Source organism: Salvia splendens, chromosome 2 (genome assembly GCF_004379255.2).
Source record: "Salvia splendens isolate huo1 chromosome 2, SspV2, whole genome shotgun sequence".
In the NCBI taxonomy this organism is placed as follows: Eukaryota; Viridiplantae; Streptophyta; class Magnoliopsida; order Lamiales; family Lamiaceae; genus Salvia; species Salvia splendens.
This window is the reverse complement of record NC_056033.1, coordinates 36164801-36186554: the sequence shown is the minus strand read 5'-3', so window position 1 is coordinate 36186554 and position 21754 is coordinate 36164801. Positions and strand designations below refer to the sequence as shown.

General features: G+C 38.5%; 3 protein-coding genes and 1 pseudogene across 5 annotated transcripts; 1 reads left to right on the top strand and 3 right to left on the bottom strand.

Annotated features, from left to right (window-relative positions):
* Positions 1-321: 321 nt before the first annotated feature.
* LOC121779255 (transcriptional regulator TAC1-like) lies at positions 322-828 on the bottom strand. The gene has a single exon (XM_042176571.1). The coding sequence runs from the start codon at positions 826-828 to the stop codon at positions 439-441; it is 390 nt and encodes a 129-aa protein (XP_042032505.1). The 3' UTR covers positions 322-438.
* Positions 829-4460: 3632 nt separating this feature from the next.
* Positions 4461-8796, top strand: LOC121792481 (ultraviolet-B receptor UVR8-like). 3 transcript variants are annotated; one of them, XR_006048888.1, is made up of 11 exons: positions 4461-4891; positions 5046-5119; positions 5211-5295; positions 5407-5538; positions 5697-5888; positions 6102-6341; positions 6416-6459; positions 7129-7429; positions 7695-7926; positions 8174-8217; positions 8310-8323. XR_006048888.1 is itself a non-coding variant. In XM_042190443.1 (11 exons), the coding sequence occupies exons 1-11, from the start codon at positions 4681-4683 to the stop codon at positions 8439-8441; spliced, it is 1434 nt and encodes a 477-aa protein (XP_042046377.1). In that variant the 5' UTR covers positions 4461-4680; the 3' UTR covers positions 8442-8796. The 3 variants fall into 3 exon arrangements, 1 of the variants encoding a protein (XP_042046377.1); XM_042190443.1 differs by having other exon boundaries at positions 7129-7317; positions 7836-7926; positions 8310-8796; XR_006048887.1 differs by lacking the exon at positions 8310-8323 and having other exon boundaries at positions 7836-7926.
* A 700-nt stretch (positions 8797-9496) lies between these two features.
* On the bottom strand, positions 9497-14579 carry LOC121792521 (PRA1 family protein A1-like). The gene is made up of 7 exons (XM_042190502.1): positions 14305-14579; positions 14052-14092; positions 10540-10618; positions 10130-10216; positions 9968-10056; positions 9791-9862; positions 9497-9699 (listed from the first exon to the last, which is right to left on the bottom strand). Exons 1-7 carry the CDS (start codon positions 14460-14462, stop codon positions 9596-9598), a joined length of 630 nt encoding a protein of 209 aa, XP_042046436.1. The 5' UTR covers positions 14463-14579; the 3' UTR covers positions 9497-9595.
* Positions 14580-15074: 495 nt separating this feature from the next.
* On the bottom strand, positions 15075-21462 carry LOC121779245 (annotated as a pseudogene).
* Positions 21463-21754: the final 292 nt, after the last annotated feature.

Sequence of the window (21754 nt, the reverse complement as noted above, 5' to 3'; positions counted from 1 at the left end):
AAGAATATAGTATGTGGAGTTGAACTATCATTACATCTAACATCTATATATTGTAGATAAAAGTTCTGCAACTTGAAAAGTTACATGGAAGCGAGAATCCAGTACACATATTTACTAAGGACAGTCTCATCTTTAAATCAATTTTATATATTCCGTAACATTTAAAAAGAAATACTCCATTTAAATCAATATTTTCCATTACTTAGCACTATAGTTTCCATTACAAATAATCCGTTGTGCAGACTACATTAGCAAACTGAAGAATAAAAGAGTGTACAATTATTTGGCCTCAACGTATACATATTCGAATCCTAACTAATTTTTGGTGTAAATCTATTAATCCATTCAGTATGTTCGAGCTCCATGTATTTCAACTATACACATACATATTTGAATTAAATGGACGTATGCATATCGTATTTATAGATATTGTGGGGATCAGCTGTTAATCTTTGCATCATGAGAAGGCTCAATCCCTAATCGAAGTTCAAGATCTAATCCACCATGGATCAACTCCACTTTATTCTCCTCTGAATTCTTTTCATCATCACTAACTGAAAATAACGGCAAACCACGTACCGAATTAGGCTTGGATGTTGGAACAAAATCTTGAATCTCGTCGTCTGAATTCGCGGCCTTCTTTGTCTCTTCGCTGGCTGAGGGATTCTTGCTTATGTCCAAAGACAGGAAGTTCTCGTCGGAGAAGTCTTTGAGCTTAGCCCGATCCTTCCTGTGGATGTTCATGTGCCCGCCTAGGGCTTGCGCGTTGGAGAAACCCCGATCACAGAAACTGCATCGGAATGACTTGATGGTATGGCCGGAAGCCATGAGGAGAGCGGCCGTCGATGGAGAGAGGTTGGTGGAAGTGTATAAAGGACATGAGATTAGGTTGGTTTTAGATTTTATAGTCTTCTTTATTTTGAATTGTGTTTTGTCTTTTATTCTTAAGGGCATGCACTATATATGTGTATTTGATCACTTGTGTTTTATATAGTGTGAATTAGTGATTAATTGATAGGGCATGTAATTAATCTATGGTCAAAGGGTTGTTGACATAAATTAAATTAGCAAGCGTGCTAATAAGTTTGGATAATTTATCCAACATTACTTTATCTTGTACATCTGTTCCTATATTTTGTTTATTTCTTTATTACTATTATTATTCAAGTGAATACTTTGTGGCTTCAATTTTATTCCAATTAATTCATCACCTTTTCATGATGAATTCATTGGAACCTACGAGAGTTAATTATTCATTGATATAATGAACTAGCAATATTGGTAGCTTAAAAGCGTCTTTCAATTGCAACTGCTACAGCTAAAATAAAATCATTATGCTGATATTTTTATGGGTTTGAAAATATGTTTTACTAAGATTTATTTTTGTTAGTATTGAAAATTACTTCAACTGTAACAATCAACAAACCAAACCCTAAGCTACCTAATCACAGTAATGGAAACACGTGTCGACGCGTGCCACTTTATTCGGTCATTTTACATCTTTTATTTTTGTCATTATATATGCACAAGATTAAACCAATATAAATTGTTAATCATAACTTTGTAATTAATTGTTTGATCTACCGATGTGGCATCACAAGTCACACTAGGCGGCACAGACTTGAGCATAAAGAACTTGGAAGAAATCCTTTAACTACCATTTTAATAAATTTCAACGTATACACTACTTAGTTATATGACAAGTGGCAATCATCCAAGCAAACATTACGAAATGATCATTGCTCAAATTATGCAACATAGCTAATTATTATCCAACTTTTCATGGACTTTTTTATAGGTGAATATAGACAAAAATTTACGGCCAAGACTTTTAAGTTAAACCTCTGGTGTTAGTTACTCTACTAGACATATATTATTATTATTATTCATTTAATCATACTTAGGCATATTGTAATAAACAAAATCCAATGTCAAAATTGACGTAACAATGCATGAAAGGGGAATAAATAAATAAATAAAAGCACGTCGCATGACAAGATGACGTCGTAGTATATGCATATAGATTAGGTGGCATAGACGCATGGCCAATAACAATGCATTTGACAGCCCCAAAAGGCAAAAGCGTGCTTCATTTTCCCATGTTGCAAAGACAAAAGTACTTACCCTCCACCTTCATCTAATGCTGAAATTCAACTATCAACTCCATCGAACTCTTCCATTTATAGACAGTTAAAAGAAAAATATATAAATAAGACTTCATTTTTATTTGACAATTTTATAGGTATCAACAAAATTGATGTCAACTTATAATAATGTCAGCTGAGCTCGCGAAAAGTGCACAAATGAAATTTTATATAGAAGAAGAAAGTAAATAGGGAGTAGTTTTGATTACGAATTTGTTTAGTGTCAAATGCACTAAATAATGTGTTTGGCTCTGTTTGGGCACATATATGCCGTATTCCGAAATGAAATCACCTGACTCAATGAATTGGTCTATGTTATTTAATTAAATTTCAATTTCAAAAAATATGGATGCGTTTGCCTCTTTCTTTACTAAAAATAATTCACAAAGTGGTACCATATATGATTGTTATATTTTAAATTATTATATTCAATAAAATGTACTTGTGAATAAAAATATTGGAGTATTATTGATGTAATTCATTAGTATATTTTTCTTTAGATTGTAAGATGGGAGGGGATTATATTAATGAATTACTACGTATCTATCTATACATATATAAAAGGAGAGTTTTGGAGATATTTACAAAACCGCCATTTTAATTTAAAAATTATAATTTAATTAAAATTATTTTTTGTTTATGAATTCAAGGGAGTTAATGAATAAAAATAAATATGATAGTCTATTCTTAAACGTGTTTATTGAGAGAGAGAGTTTTTCGGTTTCAAAAACTTCTTGAATTCCCAGCCCTTTCATTTATGCTATTAATTTTCTAAATCTCTTTCAACTTCTTTTCTCTTATAAATTCTGGTGTAGCTTATGATAATAGATATGGGTGAGCGCTTGCAAAATCTCTTGTAATCTGGCGAGGAAGGCTCTCGACTCTCAGGACTCGACTTGCTACGCGAGTGCAAGGATTGGTTCGATATTATGGTCAATACGTTTAACATACATATAGGTGATATTATTGTTAATAGATTTAACTATTACAATATATTAATTACATTGACAATATACCTAAAATGGAATATAATAGTGGTAAATCGTAGTAGTATAAAATCATGAATTAACTGTATTGTTTTTTAATAAATTATAACTAATTATTTATTTATAAACTTAAGTGTTTTTTACAAGTTCAAGAATGATTGACATAAAATTTAAAAAAAAATGTAACACGAAGTTTATTAAATAAGTAATCTTTGAAATAATATTTCACTCAAATAAAAATAAATTCACGGGTAATGATAAATTTTAGCTATAAAGATCAATAATTTTGGAGCACTTTTTAAATGTCTTGGTTGTGCTATTTAACAACACAATATATTTTTGTATTTTTATATTTTCATGAATTAATAAATGGTAAATTATTTTTGTTAGTATTGGTTTTCATAACTAAATTTTTTCTTTATTTCTGAGTTAACCAATTTACTACTATTATATTTTATTTTTCTATTTTTGTTTTTTTAAGTATTAACATACTTTTATTGTTTTTTTAATATATACACAATAACCAAGATATGAGAAAAATAAATCAAAACAGTGCAGTTTTATAACTTTTGTCCATTATTACATCGACTAAGTTGAAAGTTTATTTTTCTCCAATAAACAGGCATTAGAATAATATAATATGTTGCTTACTTTCTTAAAATATTAACGAATATAAAAGTAAATTAAAATAACTGTGCATAGCACGGGGTTACACTAGTTAATAATAAAGGGAGAAAGTAGTACGTGTATATGTGGGCTGCATGTAGATATGCTAATGGATTAAAGGGCCTTCTAACTGGGCCCTCAAGTAATAATGTAGCTTCAGGCCCAAAACTCTAGAAATACAGAAATAGTATACCACCTGAACCTTGAATCCCATTTAGGCCCCGTTTGGTAGTGAGTTAGTAGAATTTAACGTGTTAGTAAATGAGATAAATTCTTTAGTTTCACATGATTAAATGAACATGTATTGATTTTTGGTATATTAGATAAATAAAATAAATATTTAAACTCTATATTTTGTATATTAGTTTAGATTTAAGGTTCAATTGTAATTGTACTAAAATACCATTATTAAACCTTAATCAAAGATTCAAAATGGAAAGATGAAAAATTTGAGGGCAATAAGATAATTTAAGTTAATTATAATGATTGGATCTTTAATGTTTAATGGGTGGCCCACCACGTGTCGCTCAACTGCTAGAACCATCTCGACTCGAAGCGAAGAAGATTCCATCCCACTTTCCAGAAACTTCCAGTATTTTCTCGATTCGTACCGGACGAACTTTATTAAATCTAACTGCAGAATTTCGGGCAACCGTGTGTCGAAACGTGCCACGATTCTATCACCCTCCTCCAACGTGGCACCCACAATTAGCTAGAAATTGATTCGAACGACATTTAAAATATTAAACCCCGTCGCGTGACTTTACCATTATGCCCTCGTCACTGCGCTTGAGCTGATTATTAAAAACACCCTGAAAATATGTGGACTAAAAATCCAGATCGACGTAGAAATTCAACTTATTTTCTGGATTTTTGTTTGAGTGATGAATGGAGATGAGAGGAAGGAAGATGGATCTAATTATGAGAGTGAGCAGCAGCTGGAGGTGTTAATGTGCGGCTATTTTCCGGGGGTGACTGCGCAAAGATCTCCACTCAATTCGCCGGCGAGTGTGCGGTTTCCGGAGGCGGAGGCTTCCGGAGATTCGTGGAAGGATATCTGCGCCGGCGGATGCGGTTTTGGCATGGCGATTTCCGGTAGTTGTCTTATTTAATCTCCTATGCATTTGCCGTCTGTTTGGATTTGTTGTTGTGATAATTTGAATTGTATATGATATTTTTGTTGAAGTAGAGTCTTTAAATTATCGAATTTTTTAGTTGTGAGTTTAATAGGCTAAGCAATTTCTTGCAGCCTCTGGGAAACTTGTTACTTGGGGTTCCTCTGATGACCAAGGCCAGAGCTATTTTGCCTCAGGGAAACATGGGGTAATCCAGCTATCGTTTTTTAACGTTAATCCTTAGACACTTCCTGATTTGTTTAACTGATTCAACATCTTCACTTTTTTACTTCATATAGGAGACTCCAGAGGTGTATCCTCTTCCATCACCTAATCCAATCACGGAAGCTGCTGCCAGCTGGGCACACTGTGTTTCAGTAACAGGTATATCCAAAAAATATTGTTCTCGTCTGTTTCCTTTCTTGAACGGCAGTTCCATCTGAATGGATTTCTTCTTTTCCTTTTACTTATTAGAATAATTTTTCATGTTTCCAGACAAAGGTGAAGTGTACACATGGGGTTGGAAGGAGTGTGTTCCATCTGTAAAAATCACCTGTACTTGGAACACTTCAAAAACTAGTGAAGATCAAACTGGCGAAGGACAAAGTTCAACAATAACTGACCAAGGTATCTTAGTCACAATTTAATTTTAACAATTCTTTTTTGCCAAAAAACTGTTTTAGAATATATGTATGAACTATACAAAGATACATAATAATGGATAACAAAGGTTAATGCTTGAGGGATTCCTCAGTCTCATAGTTTGAATTCTACCACTGGATCAGTTTTGGGTTCAAATGATAAATTATCTGGAGATGAGATGCTAAAACGGAGAAAAGTTGTTCCTCAGCAAGACTCCGAGGCATTAACGCCTGCAGATGAAACACTTTCAATGCCACCTTGTCCTGTAAGCCTGGATCCTGGGGTGCGGATCACCTCAGTTGCAGCAGGCGGACGCCATACTTTAGCATTGTCAGGTAAAGTTCTTTTATGCTTCCGTCTGCAAACTACACTTTTGGTGTAGTTTCTATATCCATGTGGTTACATTATAGATTTGGAGGTCTTGTAGGTATTTTGAAGTATGAAGCTATGGAAGATCTTTAATGTTTAGCAAGAAGACTTTAATGTTAAGGAAGAAGATATTTATGTATAAACAAGAGCTGATGCATCATACTTTTACCGGATTTTAGATGTGGGACAGGTATGGGGTTGGGGCTATGGAGGAGAAGGCCAGCTTGGTCTAGGATCTAGGATAAAAATGGTGGCATCTCCTCATCTTATACCTTGTATTGACCCATCATTGAATGGAGGAGGGAGCTCTGGAGTAAATAATCAAAATAGTGTTGACTCAGCAGCTGAACGAAATAAATCCATAGGAAATTACATAAAGGGTATTGCATGTGGAGGCAGGCACAGTGCAGTGATAACAGGTAACTAGGAAGTGCTTCACTAATACGTAGAAACCTTATTCCCCTGCTGATAGAGTTATTTTCTTTTGCATCAGATACTGGATTGCTTCTTGCCTTTGGCTGGGGTCTTTATGGGCAGGTGAGTTTTTTTACGTGATATACACATTTGCTTTGTCTTGGAATCTCGTGACAAATCATTACAGATATAGGTACATATTATAGCTTTGCTGTATAATCAACTGGATTTTGTAATACTCATTGCAAGATTTCTTTCACAGAAGTTTCAACTTTGGGCAGACACTTTCAATATGAGATGTGCTACTCTTGCTGTTATCAACTCAAAAAGCTTTCTACTTATGGAACTAAATAAATGCTTATGATGATGAAGACAGGATACATACACCTTCCCAAGAGCTGAATATTATCTTAGGTTATAGATGTGAATTAGTATTGAGATGAAGAATTGTAGTAGTTCTTTTTCTCATTGAAAAGGACTATGCTTGTGCAAATAGCCTGCTTAAATACAAGCCAAGCCAAAAGATGTGGGGAGTAGACAGGAACCAGATGAGAAATATCAAGGAACCATATCAAAGTTGTTTTCCATGACTATATTCTGCTGATTTTAGCAAAATACGGAGTATATTGTTTCGAGGTCATCTACACTTCAACCCAGAAACACCCTGCCACTTCCTCTATTGCTTTGTCTGCAACATGCATGTCCAAAACTTTTTCAAGCATGTCGGGCCTTCGCATATTATCTGCTGTAAAGCTATAAAGATTGTTCTTTTCTAAAAGCTTTTTATTGCAGTGTGGACTAGGAAATACCGAGGATATACTGCGACCAACATTTGTGCCTTTTCTAGGGGATTCTCAGATCAAAGCTGTTGCTGCAGGACTTTGGCATACGATATGCATATCTTCTGACGGACGTGTGTATGTATTTGGTGGGAATCAGTTTGGCCAACTGGGGCTGGGAACACATCAAGATCAATGTGAGGTAAGTTAAGCCAGAGTAGTACATTATTGTGTTCTGAACCTGGCTGCTCTCTGATCTGTTTTATAGAAGTTGATCTCAAGTACTCTGGTGTGAAGCAAAAGAGAATAAGCAGGTATTCAAAAATATCATACACTGCCTAAATTCGAAATCGGCCATGAGATCTGCACAAGGGCTGAATGGAAACTGACAAGATAGGGGCAGGGAAAAGAAAAAGCAATTTAAAGATTTCTTGCCTCGTTGAATTGGCTAACCATTTGGCCCAAACTGCTTAAGTTCTTGTGGGACCCGATTATATGTGTTTAGTTGTTTCTACAAATAGACATCCTCGTATTAATAAATGTTACAACTCTGAAAAGGTCATGAACTACATTAAACAGATACTTCCCAACTCCATGGGTATCATGACTCTCCTGCTGCAAATCTGTCTCTGCACTGCTTGCACGTTGCTTGAAACTTGGTGTATAGAACAGGCCAAGTATTGTAAAAGTTATTTGACTTTAAGATCCAAAATGTTACAGGTTGTGCCCCGCCTTTTAGATGCTTCAGTTCTGGAGAGTAAGAAAGCCAAAATCGCATCCTCTGGGGCTCGTCACAATGCTATCCTGACAGGTAAACCATGATTACTACTTATTGAGATATCTGTCACTTTTGTTTTTCATATTTCAATAGTTCAAAGTTTCCAAGTGTGAAGTATTACCATAGCATCAATGTACAATGTAAGTTGTGATAGAGAAGAAGCTAGAATCCTATGATAACTAGATCAGAGGTGTTGGTGCCTGAGTTTACGAGCATGTATAATATAGTGGTAATTATATTCATAGAGCAGCATGACAATTTCTCATTTCAAAATTTTCAGAGGATGGTAAACTCTTCTGCTGGGGGTGGAACAAATACGGTCAGGTACACCACATGCATCACAAACAACATTTCATTCCTTGTGCTATGGAGTTCTCATATCATATCTTGCTTTTGCCTTATTGGTTCAAATCCAGCTCGGCCTAGGAGATGCGGTAGACAGAAACATGCCAGAGGAAGTAACACTCAAGGAAGATTACAAGACGAAGAATGTTGCATGCGGTTGGTGGCACACACTGTTGCTCTGTGAGACAACTCGAACAAACTAAAGTTGCATAAGGCGACATGGGGAACGTCTTTAGGTTGTTGCAACTATGCACTGCACAAAATTTATTTTGCTGCACTTTCATGGCGTGTATCTTTATGTATTTTGTGATTTTCTCCTGGCTTTGTTCACATTTTAAAGTGAGATAGGAACGGAGGAGATTGCGACATCAGTGTGTTCCTGGTGATCTCACAGGAACAAAGCTAATGGTTGAGTCTTAGAAGCATTTTTTCTTACTTGGAACAGTAGGTTGGATTTCGAAATTCAGGTTTCAAGTGTATGTAAATTCTGCCATCGTATTCTGTCTTGTGTATTGGAAGAAAAAAATACATGTCATCTCACAATTTGGCCGTGGTAAATACAGCCTCACATGTTTCTCAAAATCAAATATTGGACTGCTCCCACACTCACTGTAAGAAACATAGCCTTGAACATTTCTCAAATTCGAATTATTAAGATGCCCATTTGCATAACAAAGAGCTAAACTTATTTAAAATCGAATTATTAAGATGCCCATTTGCCTAACAAGGACGAAGGAGCTAATTTTTTTACAGCATCCTACTAATGTGTAGCAATCTCTGCTTTGAATTTTAGCAGTTGGCATTCGAAATTTGTCGGATGGAGAACAACACATACAACTACAAAGCTGTGCAGACCACATGTATTAAGCTATGTAGATATACACATGGTGTTTAGAGCTGTTGTTGGATGCCCTATTGTCAAATATAGCTCTAGTTACATTAATCAAAAAGTAAAAACAGATAGACGGATGTTGCCTTGTTCTTGACAAAAGACTCCCGTCGTGCTTTGTCATGCTGGGAAAATCAAAAGATTGAGTAGTAAATAACTAAAAGATGCATCTTTCCTTATCAATAAACAAAGAAAACAACAAATCAAGGACTTAGCTACGAGTCTACGACCACGAGAAACACAACAAGCTTAACCATCTGAAGTTCCGAAAGGTGGTTGCAACACGACTAGCTCGACTATTTAAATTCATCTTGATCATTAAAAACGCACAAAACCATTCCAAAAGGTAATGCAGCACAAGATTTCAAATAAGTAAAGAGCATGAAAGCCAACATATGAATATTTAAAAAAGATCAATTATGAACATCAAGCAATTTAGTTGCAGAATCTAACATTTTCTCAGCCCTACTACAGATCACTATAATTGCGCCACACAGCACGGAATTCTTCGCGGAATGTGTTCAGACGAGCTTTCAGGTTTGGTGTTCTAAAGCTTGCATGAAGCATTGTAGCTGTGGAAAAAAGAGGGTGGAGGTGAATACAGAGACTTATAAATGAAAAGAGAGATTTTTTTTGGGGGGGGGGGGAGAGATAGAACATTACCGAGAAGGCCAATAGCAAGTGCCCACAAGACCATAAGAGCACCACAAGAAACAATCCATAGGAAGAAACTAGCTGCATGATATATATTCCATATGAAAACCCATAATTATTAAATGTATAACAATCAAGACCTAATGATAAGTCAACAAACAGGGAAAATGAAGAAGAAGCTTCTACCTCCAGAAAATGCCAAAACAGATACCCATCGAGGCCGTCCGCATATAAATATTGCCCGTTTTGTAGAAGGGCGCCCACGAATAACAGGCCTAAGTAATTAACATTCCAGGTAAAGATAAATCAGCAAACAGTAAGCAACTTTATAATAGCAACTGTACTTACGCGAGGGGAGCTCTAAGTTTAGCAGCCAAATGGGGAGAAAACTGCCTGACAGTTCTTGTGATCTTTTCACTGAAAGTAGCTGCAAAACTAAACAAACATATACAAGGAAATAGTATAAGAGAGATTCAACTAAACAAACCCCCCCCCCCCCCCCCCTCCCCACACACAACAGGACCATTAGATGTTTAACCATTTAGATTCATGTTAAATATGAGTATCCTATTAATTTTATCATTTCTCACTCCTACGTCTATGCACCACTTTCTTGAACATTTTCCTTTTTTATCATCTTCTGCAATTATTTATTAAATTGTTTATCTTCAGGTCAGGCCAACCCCTCACCATTCATCAACAGAAATGTCAACAATTAAACCCAAAAGTGAGATTAACAGCTAGCCAGACATGCATACCTATCGTTCAGAAGCGCCAAGCTCATAGCAGTAGTCAGTGCGGCAACAATAGCAAGCGGCCTCCTAAGAAATCCCATCCCTGAAATCCACACGCATGTTAATGTTCAATTCTCAGTCACATACAAACTGTTACGATCATAGTTTGAGAAGGGAGGGTATGGCACGTCAGCGAATATTAAGGACACGTGGAGCAGCTACTATCTAACTACCAAGAGAGAGAAATAGGAGAGGAATAGAAAGGGGAGCTGGCTACAAGTAGGAGCAGAGAATAACAGCTCGATAATGAAAATTGTGTGTTGTGTGCGCTGAGTGCTTGGGCTAGGATCATGGATCCGATGCATTATCTTAGTTTAATTTCCGTCACTGTTCACTATTTTCCTTATCGTTTCCTTTACGTAGAGTACTCGTTGCTCTTCGTGATTATATCCATATTCAGCTCAATTAATGCAATTGGTGTTACTGATGTGTTGTTGCAGTTTCTGTTATAGTTTAAGGTGTTGTTGTGTTGATTGGGTGCTGATTTGTGTTGTTTTGGTGTGGATTGTGGAATTGTTGTGTCGATTACGCTGTGGATTGTGCGCAGGTGTGATTGAGCTTGTGATTTCAATTCTTCCTTAACTAAAATCGCAACAAATGGTATCTAGAGCCAACGTTCCTCGGAAAATGACGTTGGCGACACGATTGACGGAGGGGAGAAGATAGAGTTGGAGTGGGAGAGTGTATGGGAGAGGATAGGGGCATTTGTCTGCAAAATCCAGCGAGAACAAGAGGTGAAATTAGATAAGATACTGAGGTCACTTCAAGACCTGCACTCGACGATGGAGACAAGGGATGCGAGTTCCGGCAGCTGCAAATCACAATTGGAGCTTCCTAAATTCTCCGACAATCTGGATTTTCAGAAATCAATCGATGTTGATCGAGCAATTGCTGATGAGGATCTAATGGAGCAACATAGCAGTGGGAGATATGAAGAAATGGATACAGAGTTTGAGATAGGAGTGGAGGATTGTGCAAGAGTGTCGAAGGAAATTGAGGGTATTCAATTTTTGGAGGTAACGGTTACTCCATTGCAGAAAATAGAGAAGATGGAGATATTCATGCCTCTGCCTCACAACGGGAAATCAACAGAGGTGAAGAAGGGGAGGGAATTGGAGCAGGATAACTCCAAGGGAACTAAACGCCTATCACATGCTAGACAAAATGAGCCAGTTTGTGGGTTTACCTATCTCGACATGTTATAGCTTGTCACTATCGTGGCTGCTTAACTGGTTTCCAAGGCCTATGGTGAAGCTGAAGTTCATAGCTCAGTATGATGAAGAGATGGGTGGTGAGGGTAATGTGCGACAGGCATCAGCTAAGGCAGGGGAAGACCAGATTCATGTGGCTGTAGAGGAGGAATCAGGTAGGTTACTTGATAGAGATTATGATGCCTCTAGGATTAACAAAATCTTTGAGGTGGAGAGTGGAGAATTGAAAAAGATGGAGCTTGTAGTAGACAATCTTACAATTTTTGGCAAGGAAAAGGGCGACTCCACTAACTTTGCACAATTCGCTGCAAGTTTGATGGTGCATAGGAGTTATTACCTTCCATTGAAGTGGCTGTTGGATTGGGGTCCTAAACCTATGGTGAAGATGAAGCTCATGGCACACCATAGTGAAGTGATTGAGGAGGATTTAAATTCCATGGTTTTTCCAATATCAAAGAAATTCAAGGAAGCAAAGTTTCTAGCAATTGTACTACAAAATGCCATGACAAGGGAGCTTGTTGTCACCTTGATTGTGGTGAGGGAAGTTAGGCTGTCAGTTTAGAATCCTAAGCCCAAGGTGAAGATGAAGCTTATGAAGTTTGCTAGTAGAGTCGGCTATGAAGTCAACTTGGGGAAGGCGTATAAGGAGGTCTCTGAAGAGGTTTCGATTGCTTTGGATAAGAGTGGCACTGAACCATCACAATGGGGTTCACTATCAGGGATTGGGTGGATGCCGAGACCTCTGGTTCATGATCGTTGGGAAAGAATGAATGAAAATAAAGGTAGCTATCTTTTTGCTTTGCTGCTCTTCCAGCAAGAGTCTTCCATTCTCATGGCTATCAAGGAGAGTTCAAAGATGGTTTCGCTGGAAGGGGATCTCCTTGCGTGTCAAAGGATCGATGGGAAGTACGTGGAAATGGATGAGAGGGCTGCAGCATTAGAGCAAACAGGGGTTTACATCGTTGAGGGAGATATCGATGATGGTTCTCTGTTGAAAAAGCTCTGTGAACTTGTGCCTTTTACTCATGTTATGCATTTGGCATCGCATGCCGGAGTTCGTTATGCCATGGAGAATCCTAGCTATTACGTGCATAGCAATATGGCTGGCTCAGTAAAACCCCAGCTTTCGACTGTGTGGGCTTCGAGTAGCTCCGTGTATGGATTGAACACCAATGTGTCATTTTCAGAGAGGGATGGGACTGATCAGCTTGCAAGGTTGTATGCTGCAACTAAGAAAGCTGGTAAGAAGATTGCACATACTTACAATCACATTCATGGGCTTTCCATCACTGAATTGAGATTCTTCACATGTTATGGATTGTGGGGGAGGCCGGGTATGGCATATTTCTTCTTCACTAGGGATATCTTACAAGAGAAATCCATTCCCATTCTCGAGGCTGCTAGTCATGAGACTCTGGCTGTTGGGAAAAGCACTGGCAGCAGCAATGTGATGAAGAAGGCGTATCAGCTTAGTGACATTGATTGGTTGGTGTCGATTTGGTTTCCTAAGGCAACTGTAAAGATGAAACATGAGGCTAGGTTCGGGGATTCCTTGCGGACAAGGAATCTTATGGGGAATGGAATGTTACGATCATAATTTGAGAAGGGAGGGTATGGCACGTCAGCGAATATTAAGGACACGTGGAGCAGCTACTATCTAACTACCAAGAGAGAGAAATAGGAGAGGAATAGAAAGGGGAGCTGGCTACAAGTAGGAGCAGAGAATAACAGCTCGATAATGAAAATTGTGTGTTGTGTGCGCTGAGCGCTTGGGCTAGGATCATGGATCCGATGCATTATCTTAGTTTAATTTCCGTCACTGTTCACTATTTTCCTTATCGTTTCCTTTACGTAGAGTACTCGTTGCTCTTCGTGATTATATCCATATTCAGCTCAATTAATGCAATTGGTGTTACTGATGTGTTGTTGCAGTTTCTGTTATAGTTTAAGGTGTTGTTGTGTTGATTGGGTGCTGATTTGTGTTGTTTTGGTGTGGATTGTGGAATTGTTGTGTCGATTATGCTGTGGATTGTGCGCAGGTGTGATTGAGCTTGTGATTTCAGTTCTTCCATAACTAAAATCGCAACACAAACATACCACAAACTATATCAAACACCCTGCTTTAAAATCCACCACAAATTTGGCACCCTAATGATGACAGTGTGATTGTGTGTAAAGATGTGGTGAATCCCAGCACTGGGCATAGGATAGATAATATTCACCCTCGTACTCATAAAAATAAACCATCGTCATAGGCACCCTTACCAAGAATGAGTATGATCATCAAGAAATAATTAGACCTGTAGCTGCAAATTTTAAAAAAAAATCAGAAATGAGTACCGGAGTGCATGAGATGCGGAAATTAATTCGAAATTGATACAATTACAAATTTACAAGAACATCATAATTGGGGGGAAAAAGTGAAACTCTGAAGCAGCTGGAAAATTTCTAAATTTCCAATTGATGAAACACTAAGTAATACTGCGAATTCCGAGAGAAAGAGAGAAACAGATCGTACTAGTAGAGATTGCACTTGAGGCGACTGGTCCATTTGGTCTGGGAGCGGGGGACGGTGAATCGGGAGAAGAATTCCGAGAAGGGACGCGGCGGCGTGGACCAGTCCACTTCTCGCAACGCCTCCACCAGATCCTCAGCCGTCACGTTACTCCAATCCATCGACGATCGATCGGAAAATTCGCCAATCCGGCAGATCGCGGGGAAGAAAACCTAGGCGGAAAGGGGGAAAAAGAAAAAACGAACAAAGATTCCGATTGCAGATGACAAATTGGGTTTTTTCTTCTTTTGTACTAGACTAGAGATTTCATTCCTCGTTTGTACTAGAGTTTTTTTTGTTCCGGATTTGGGAGAGACGCATGACCCTCATGCGTCTCCTTTTAATGAGACGCATGACGATCATGCGTCTTTCATAAAGACGCATGAGGGTCATGCGTCTCTCTTTTTTTTCGTTTTTTTTAACGACGCATGAGAGTCATGCGTCTTACATAGAGACGCATCTCCCTCATGCGTCTTTTATTTTTTTAAAATTTTAATAGACGACGCATGAGCGTCATGCGTCTTAGGGAGAGACGCATGAGGCTCATGCGTCTCTAATTCGAAATAAATCATTCGGGCAGAGGCAATAGCCTCATTCAGGCGCAACACATAATTTCGAGAAAACGAATTAGGCGATTTTGGCAACTCTCTTACACCTCTCAACCCGTTGTTGTAGCTCTCTGACATATTTGTTGAGGGCACCCCCCATCTCAGTTCATCATCGTAACAAAGAGACTAGTTCTCTTTTTTGGCTTTGTTGAGCTCGTGTATCGCAATAAGACTTTCCTCCCGTAGTGCACGTCGCCTTCGCATGTACTTGGGTACTTGAGTTGTGACACCCAATGCCCATATCATGCCTTTCGCTTTAGCTCCCTTACCCTTAAGTTTTGTCAAGATATTTTTCCTCACATGGATCAAACAAAATTTGTAGTGACATATCGGCGGCTTTTTCCATTCATCAGAACGCATAGCCTTGAGGATTCCGTTGTGCCTATCCGAAATGATGCACACCTCCCTTTCGTACTTCACCACATGAATTATGACATGATCCAAAAACCACTCCCAGCTGTCGTCAGTTTCTTCATCAACAATAGCATATGCAATAGGCAGACATTTCTTGTTAGCATCAACACCACAAGCAACAAGCAGGTTACCTTTAAATCTTCCTCAAAGGTGAGTTCCGTCTATTGTCAAAACTGGTTGGCACTCCTGGAAAGCACGTATAGCAGGCCCAAGTGCCCAGAACACGTAATAGAAGACTTTAGTACGGCCCTGGCTCAACAACTCGTTATGCCTCCACTCAACGATTGTGCATGGATTCCTATACTGCAGTTCAAGCATGTAGCTTGACAGATCCCTAAATGACTCCTCTCATCCACCAAATACAATCTCTAAAGCCCTTCTCCGTGCATACCATGCCTTCTTATAACTGACTACCACATGAAATTTGTCATGAACAAAATTTCTTACGACGACGGCACTGAACTCGACATTTTTTAGCAATAGATGGCGAATACACAAAGCAATCATTGGTGATGAAAAGTTAGCATGTCCTCTATCATTACGATGACCTTCACAACTATGGCGTCCCCGCCACTTCCTAATCTCCCACATATCATCATGGGCCATGTGTGTAACAGAAACTTCCCACCGACATTCATTCGCTTTTTCAGCGTCGGTCTAGCTGATAATAGCTGTCCCATCTTCTGTCCTCCCATTTGGATATTTGCACACGGCATGCCACCTTCTTAATTTACTCTCAAACACCCTAAATTGCCGGTGTTGCCACAGACTCCACATAGTAATAGCAGTCTTCACATGCAGCTTGCTATCAAATTTTGTTCCCGCATTAATCCGATATGGGTGTTCTTCATCCCAGTACATGGTACTGCGTTCATTACCAACTTCAGGTACCTCAGAAGGACCACTTGGCAGTTTGCGAAAATATTTCAACCCAGTGTGAACATATTCTGGAAGTGGTTGTTCACCTTGTACGACGGGTTTATACACTACCTCCTCATCACTAGAGTCAGCACCGGAATCATCACTTAAAATATCATCAGACGATGATGACGAAAATTCTGGATCATCAAGGTCTCCTCGTACAACATGAACATCATCATGCTCTTGTACATTCTCTTGAGTATTCAATCCAACATCAGCAACATCTGCAACATCCGTTTGCTCATTCATACCGCAATCAATGCTCATAGGTTCAAACCTCGTAGATGATCCAACACCATGATCAACAATTGGTGGGATGAAGGCATTTCCAACAGACGAATACTCAACAAATAATTCAATATGCCTAGTAGAATTTAGAGCCGCATTGAACATAAAAAACACACTTTCATCACTGTCAACCCCAGTTCATACATAACTCGTACTGGTACCCAAGAAACAATGCCTCCAAGATATTTCGATGGAGTGTTGATTTGAATCTATTCTTATCTTAGCACATATCATTGCAACTAATTCAGAGAATGAAACACATGAATTCAATACGATGGAAGCTCTCGCACGAGGAGGATCATAACAAATGCCCACTTGTGGAAGTTGAAACATTCTACCCCCCAATATAAACTCACGAATACTTGCATGATTTCTGCAAAAATATATATACAAACCAACAACAATTAAAGATAATTTTTTTCAATAAACCCTAATTTAATAAGTTTAAAATAAATTTATCAAAACCCCTAATAATATGCAATTAAACAACAAATAAGGGAGCAATGTTGAAAGATTGAAGGAAACTTACCGAAATATGAAGGGAATCGCCAAGAAATCGCCAAGGAAATCGCAAGATTTGTCTTCCTCTCGCGTATTCTGCCTATTCTGCCTTGGTGGGCAGAGTTTAGCAAGTTAGAGACGCATGAGCCTCATGCGTCTCTCTTTAAGACGCATGACGCTCATGCGTCGTCTATTAAAATTTTAAAAAAATAAAAGACGCATGAGGGAGATGCGTCTCTACGTAAGATGCATGACCCTCATGCGTCGTTAAAAAAATGAAAAAAAAAGAGAGACGCATGGCCCTCATGCGTCTTTGTTAAAGCCGCATAATCGTCATGAGTCTCATTAAAAAGAGACGCATGAGGGTCATGCGTCTCTCCCAAACCCGGAATTAAAAAAAACTCCAGTACAAACGAGGAATGATATTTCTATTCTAGTACAGAAATAGAAAAAACCCGTGGATTTTGCCATCACAATTATCCTCCTATTTTTTTTTATTTCTAATGCCACTTGTTTTCTTGTTTATTGGGACAATTATTTGGTTCACTATGGTCACTCATACGGATGTCAATAGGGTCTACTCGGATTGCGATTCAATCGGGTGCGGACTAATCGGATTGTAATTTCTTTCAGGTTATAAAAGTTCAATCATAACTCTAAAAGCTCAGGTTTCGGGCTAGCTTAGTCAGTTAATCGGCTTGCTACCGATAAGATTAACATGCGATCAAAACAATAAATAATGAAGAAAATTAGTTATATTCATAACATGTAAAATATTTAATTATGATGAATCTGAGATATATGCTTAAACTTAATCATAAACATGATCAAATATTAATGTTTGAGATATTCCGTGAAATTTTAATGCATGTTTAGAAATTTAAATATTTGTTTAGTGAATTTAAAGTTTTTAATTTATTTACCAATTCTTATATTAATAAAAATTCAATATATAATTTATATATTTAATACTCCCTCTGTCCCATAAAAATATGTGAACTTTCCATTTTTCGTTCGTCCCTCAAAAATATGTGCATTTCATTTTTGAAAATTTATATCAATTTAATAAAGTAGGTCCTAATATCCACTAACACTACTTATTGGTGTTTGATTGCCATGATAGGGTTAGATAGTCTCTCTTATCCATGTGTTTCTCTTGTTTGGTTGTCGTGATATTCCTATCTCTAAGCCCGAAAAAAAGTAAAAATGCCCGGTGGACTAACCAGAAGTTTGGGAATACACTTTCTCACTAAAATCCTCCGATAGTAGGCTTTTTGTTCATGACAGTCATAATTGCCCTCTTTTCTCTCCCTGCAACATTCTTCTCTCACCCACTTTCACTCTCTTCTGCAACTCAACTTTACCATATCTATCTCTTGTAATTCCCTCTTCCTCTCACCCTCTCTCTACTCTACCAAGAAGACCACAGTGCTTCCATCTTCTCTCCCGGCAGTAGTAGTAGTGTTGCTTTTGCGAGCTGCTGTCAGATACATCCACCACCCCGCGACCGATTTTGTTGATTTGAGCCTCTTTTGTGTTCTTCTTAGGGGGAAGTGACGAGAACCAAACGATTTCGAAGCCTCGCCGCTGTTGGATTGTAGTTTCTAGCCCGTCGACATGTTTCTTCCTCCCCCTGTAGAAGATTTCTTCATCCACCGTAGATGAGAATTTTTCTAACTACATTAGTTTTTTTGTTTTTCGCAACCCATCGATTTCTCGTGGATTGGGGTGGGAGCCTCTCGATTTGTTGTGTGTTCATATCAGGGTCCCAACAAACAACATATATATCTCCATCCAAATCGCTCCCAGAACATTCGTTCGGGTGTGGTCTGTTATCACAACATATCATTGGCCTTCAACAACAATCTTATACAAGAAACTAAAAACAAGTGAGTTTTTACCTCATTCCTTTATGAGGGAATACTATGCAGTTCACCATGTGATGCAATGCTGGGACATCAATAGCTTCTAGAACCCGAAGATCGCCAGGGTGCAAGCATGGGTTCTTAGCAACAGCCACCTTTCCTTTAACGACGTAATTGTGATCAGTAGATGAATACTCATCAATGGATTCCTCATAGAACCTCCTCTGCTCGGCGCTAGAAAATTGCACAAACACTTGTCCATATTCTAATGTGGCAGTTTCATCGAGACATCCCATCATATTTCTAGCTTGTCGGATGAATATTCTGGATTTGGTCCGTAAATCCAGCAGTTGTGATGACCGGAGAGTTTGCAACATCATGGCAAGAAACGGCTCTTCATCAGGTTTATACCCACATTTCAACATTTCCTTCAAGATGTAAGTGTTTTCTCCTAGAGACATGAGATCCAAAGCTTCGAGAGCCTTGAATGGATCAACTATAATATCATTCAGCCGAGCAACTGCTTCGCTTTGCTTCTTCTCAAAGACATGATCCGCGACCCCAAGAGTGGATAAGAGTGTGATGATTTGGCGATTCAAGAAGCAGGGTTGGTATTTGCTCCATCCTAGAACATTCAGTTTTGTATCGTCTGATTGATACTTCAACATGCTCGGTCTCAGCGACATCTTCACTGATGAAGTGGGATCAACTGCGACTACTCCTTCGTAGCCACCATACCTGATCTGGAAGGCAGATGGAATATTGCTTCTGAGACCACATTTTATAGCAACTCTCCGTGCAAAGTCGACTGATATCTTTCCGATCCCATCAGAAAAGATATATGTTGTTCCGTCTCTAACAAGCTCAACATCAGGGATCTTTTTAACCTCATTCTGAGCTACAGTTAGGGTCTCTGTGGACGAACCAAAGGACTGTCCAAGCCTCACCATAGAGGTTGTCAGTTGGAGCGAACATCCATAGGGAGTTTTCACGTAATTGACTCGAGGAAAATGCAAGAAACTCGAATTTCTTGCTCCCAATTGTGATGCCATTCCTCAGTGTAGAAAGTATCCTATCGTACAGCTTTGTTCTCGTGCTCTCATCCCCACCAGCTCCCCTCGGTGATAAATCAGACGCATACATCTTACTCCAGTCCTCTTCCACAAATGAAACACGGAGAAAATTGTCAATGTGATCATGGAAGTTGCGTAGCACACGATTTGATACATTCACTTCTGGACCATGGAAATACACTTTGGTCGGAGTGACTTGAACCTTGTGGATATGCACCACGTCAGCATCCACAACGGGAGATTTTAGTTTCTTGAAGGAGCAGTAGCTTTGATGCTGCTCAATAAGCCATGAGTGAGGATCATAACAGCACTTCTTCAAATAGTAAAGCTTTTCCAAAAGCTGCTCTAGGTAAGCAATGTCAAATCTTTCCGGATTGAGCAGCTGGTAAAAGTTTTCATCTAGTTTCGCCCCAGGAAGACACCCAGTTTGTACCAAACAACAAACCTTAAAGAGTAGTCTGTATGGAAATTCAAGACCTCGGGGAGGTCGCATGATCGGAACTAGATCCATATTTTCACATAATGGCTCACCAGTTTTTAAGAAGAATGGTTTTTTACCTTCTTTGTAGTATACAAAGTGTCTTTCAAAATCAGGAAGTTTGATGCCATAAGGCAGCTGGAGACATATCCCGGAAGATTGTCCGATACACAATGATGGGGTAAAATCGGTTGTTCGGACCCATTGATCATCTGGAGTTCACTGAAAATAGCTATACTCAGAGTCTGCAAGCTTCTTGTAGATTCGCGGTGCTCCATAGAACTACAAGACATTAGACAAAACATATCCGTTCTTTTAGTTCCTATGTTTCATCTATAACACCAAAATGAAACAAAAGTAGAATTGGTACAATAAAGCAAAATTAAGCAGTAATCAATCAAGTAAGAACATGATCTATAAAGAAAGAAAATATGCAGGAATTCAGTGTTCTTTGATGTAGAAGCATAAGTATGCACCTTGTAAAGTAACATAACTAGCTATCTCCTTCGATGTATATATGAATGGTTTATGAATGAAGCAAAATAATACTATTAAAAACAGACCTGAATCAGAAGCATCTTCGGAGCATGAATGCCAGAATCATACAGCACAATCTGCCATATACTGTCATAGTAGAGCTGAAGCCTGTATTCAACTAATTCATGACACAATAACAAGTGCATAACCTTGAGGCCAGTTCCGAATTTAACACAAACATCAGCAGCATTCCACAACACTGAAAACTCGTCTTGTGAAACCTGGCATCCTAAATTCAAAGTCACACCCTCCATAACATTGTCATATGTTCTAGGATTTGGCACAATGTCTTTTTGATCCCAGAATTTCAAATAGGAAGTACCACACCTCTGGCGAAAGTTTCTCAAACACATCAATGTGTCGTCGTCTAGGCTATGCGTAAATTGGACTATAGCATAAGCCATTGAACCAGGTTCTTGTTTGATTTTTACTTGTATGGCATATGAGTTTTTTCTTTTTTTATTCTAGAGTACAATTAACATTCTTTAAGTGTACGGAACCTTTTTTTTATTCCGCTTTCGGGAGATACGCATGACCCTCATGCGTCTCCTTTTAATGAAACGCATGACGGAGATGCGTCTTTCATAGAGACGCATGAGGGACATGCGTCATGCGTCTTAGGGAGAGACGCATGAGGCTCATGCGTCTCTAAATACATACACAACAACTATAAGCCACTGGAGAGAGAAATTGTATAATGTGACACTCAAAGTCTGCAAGTCTATTCAC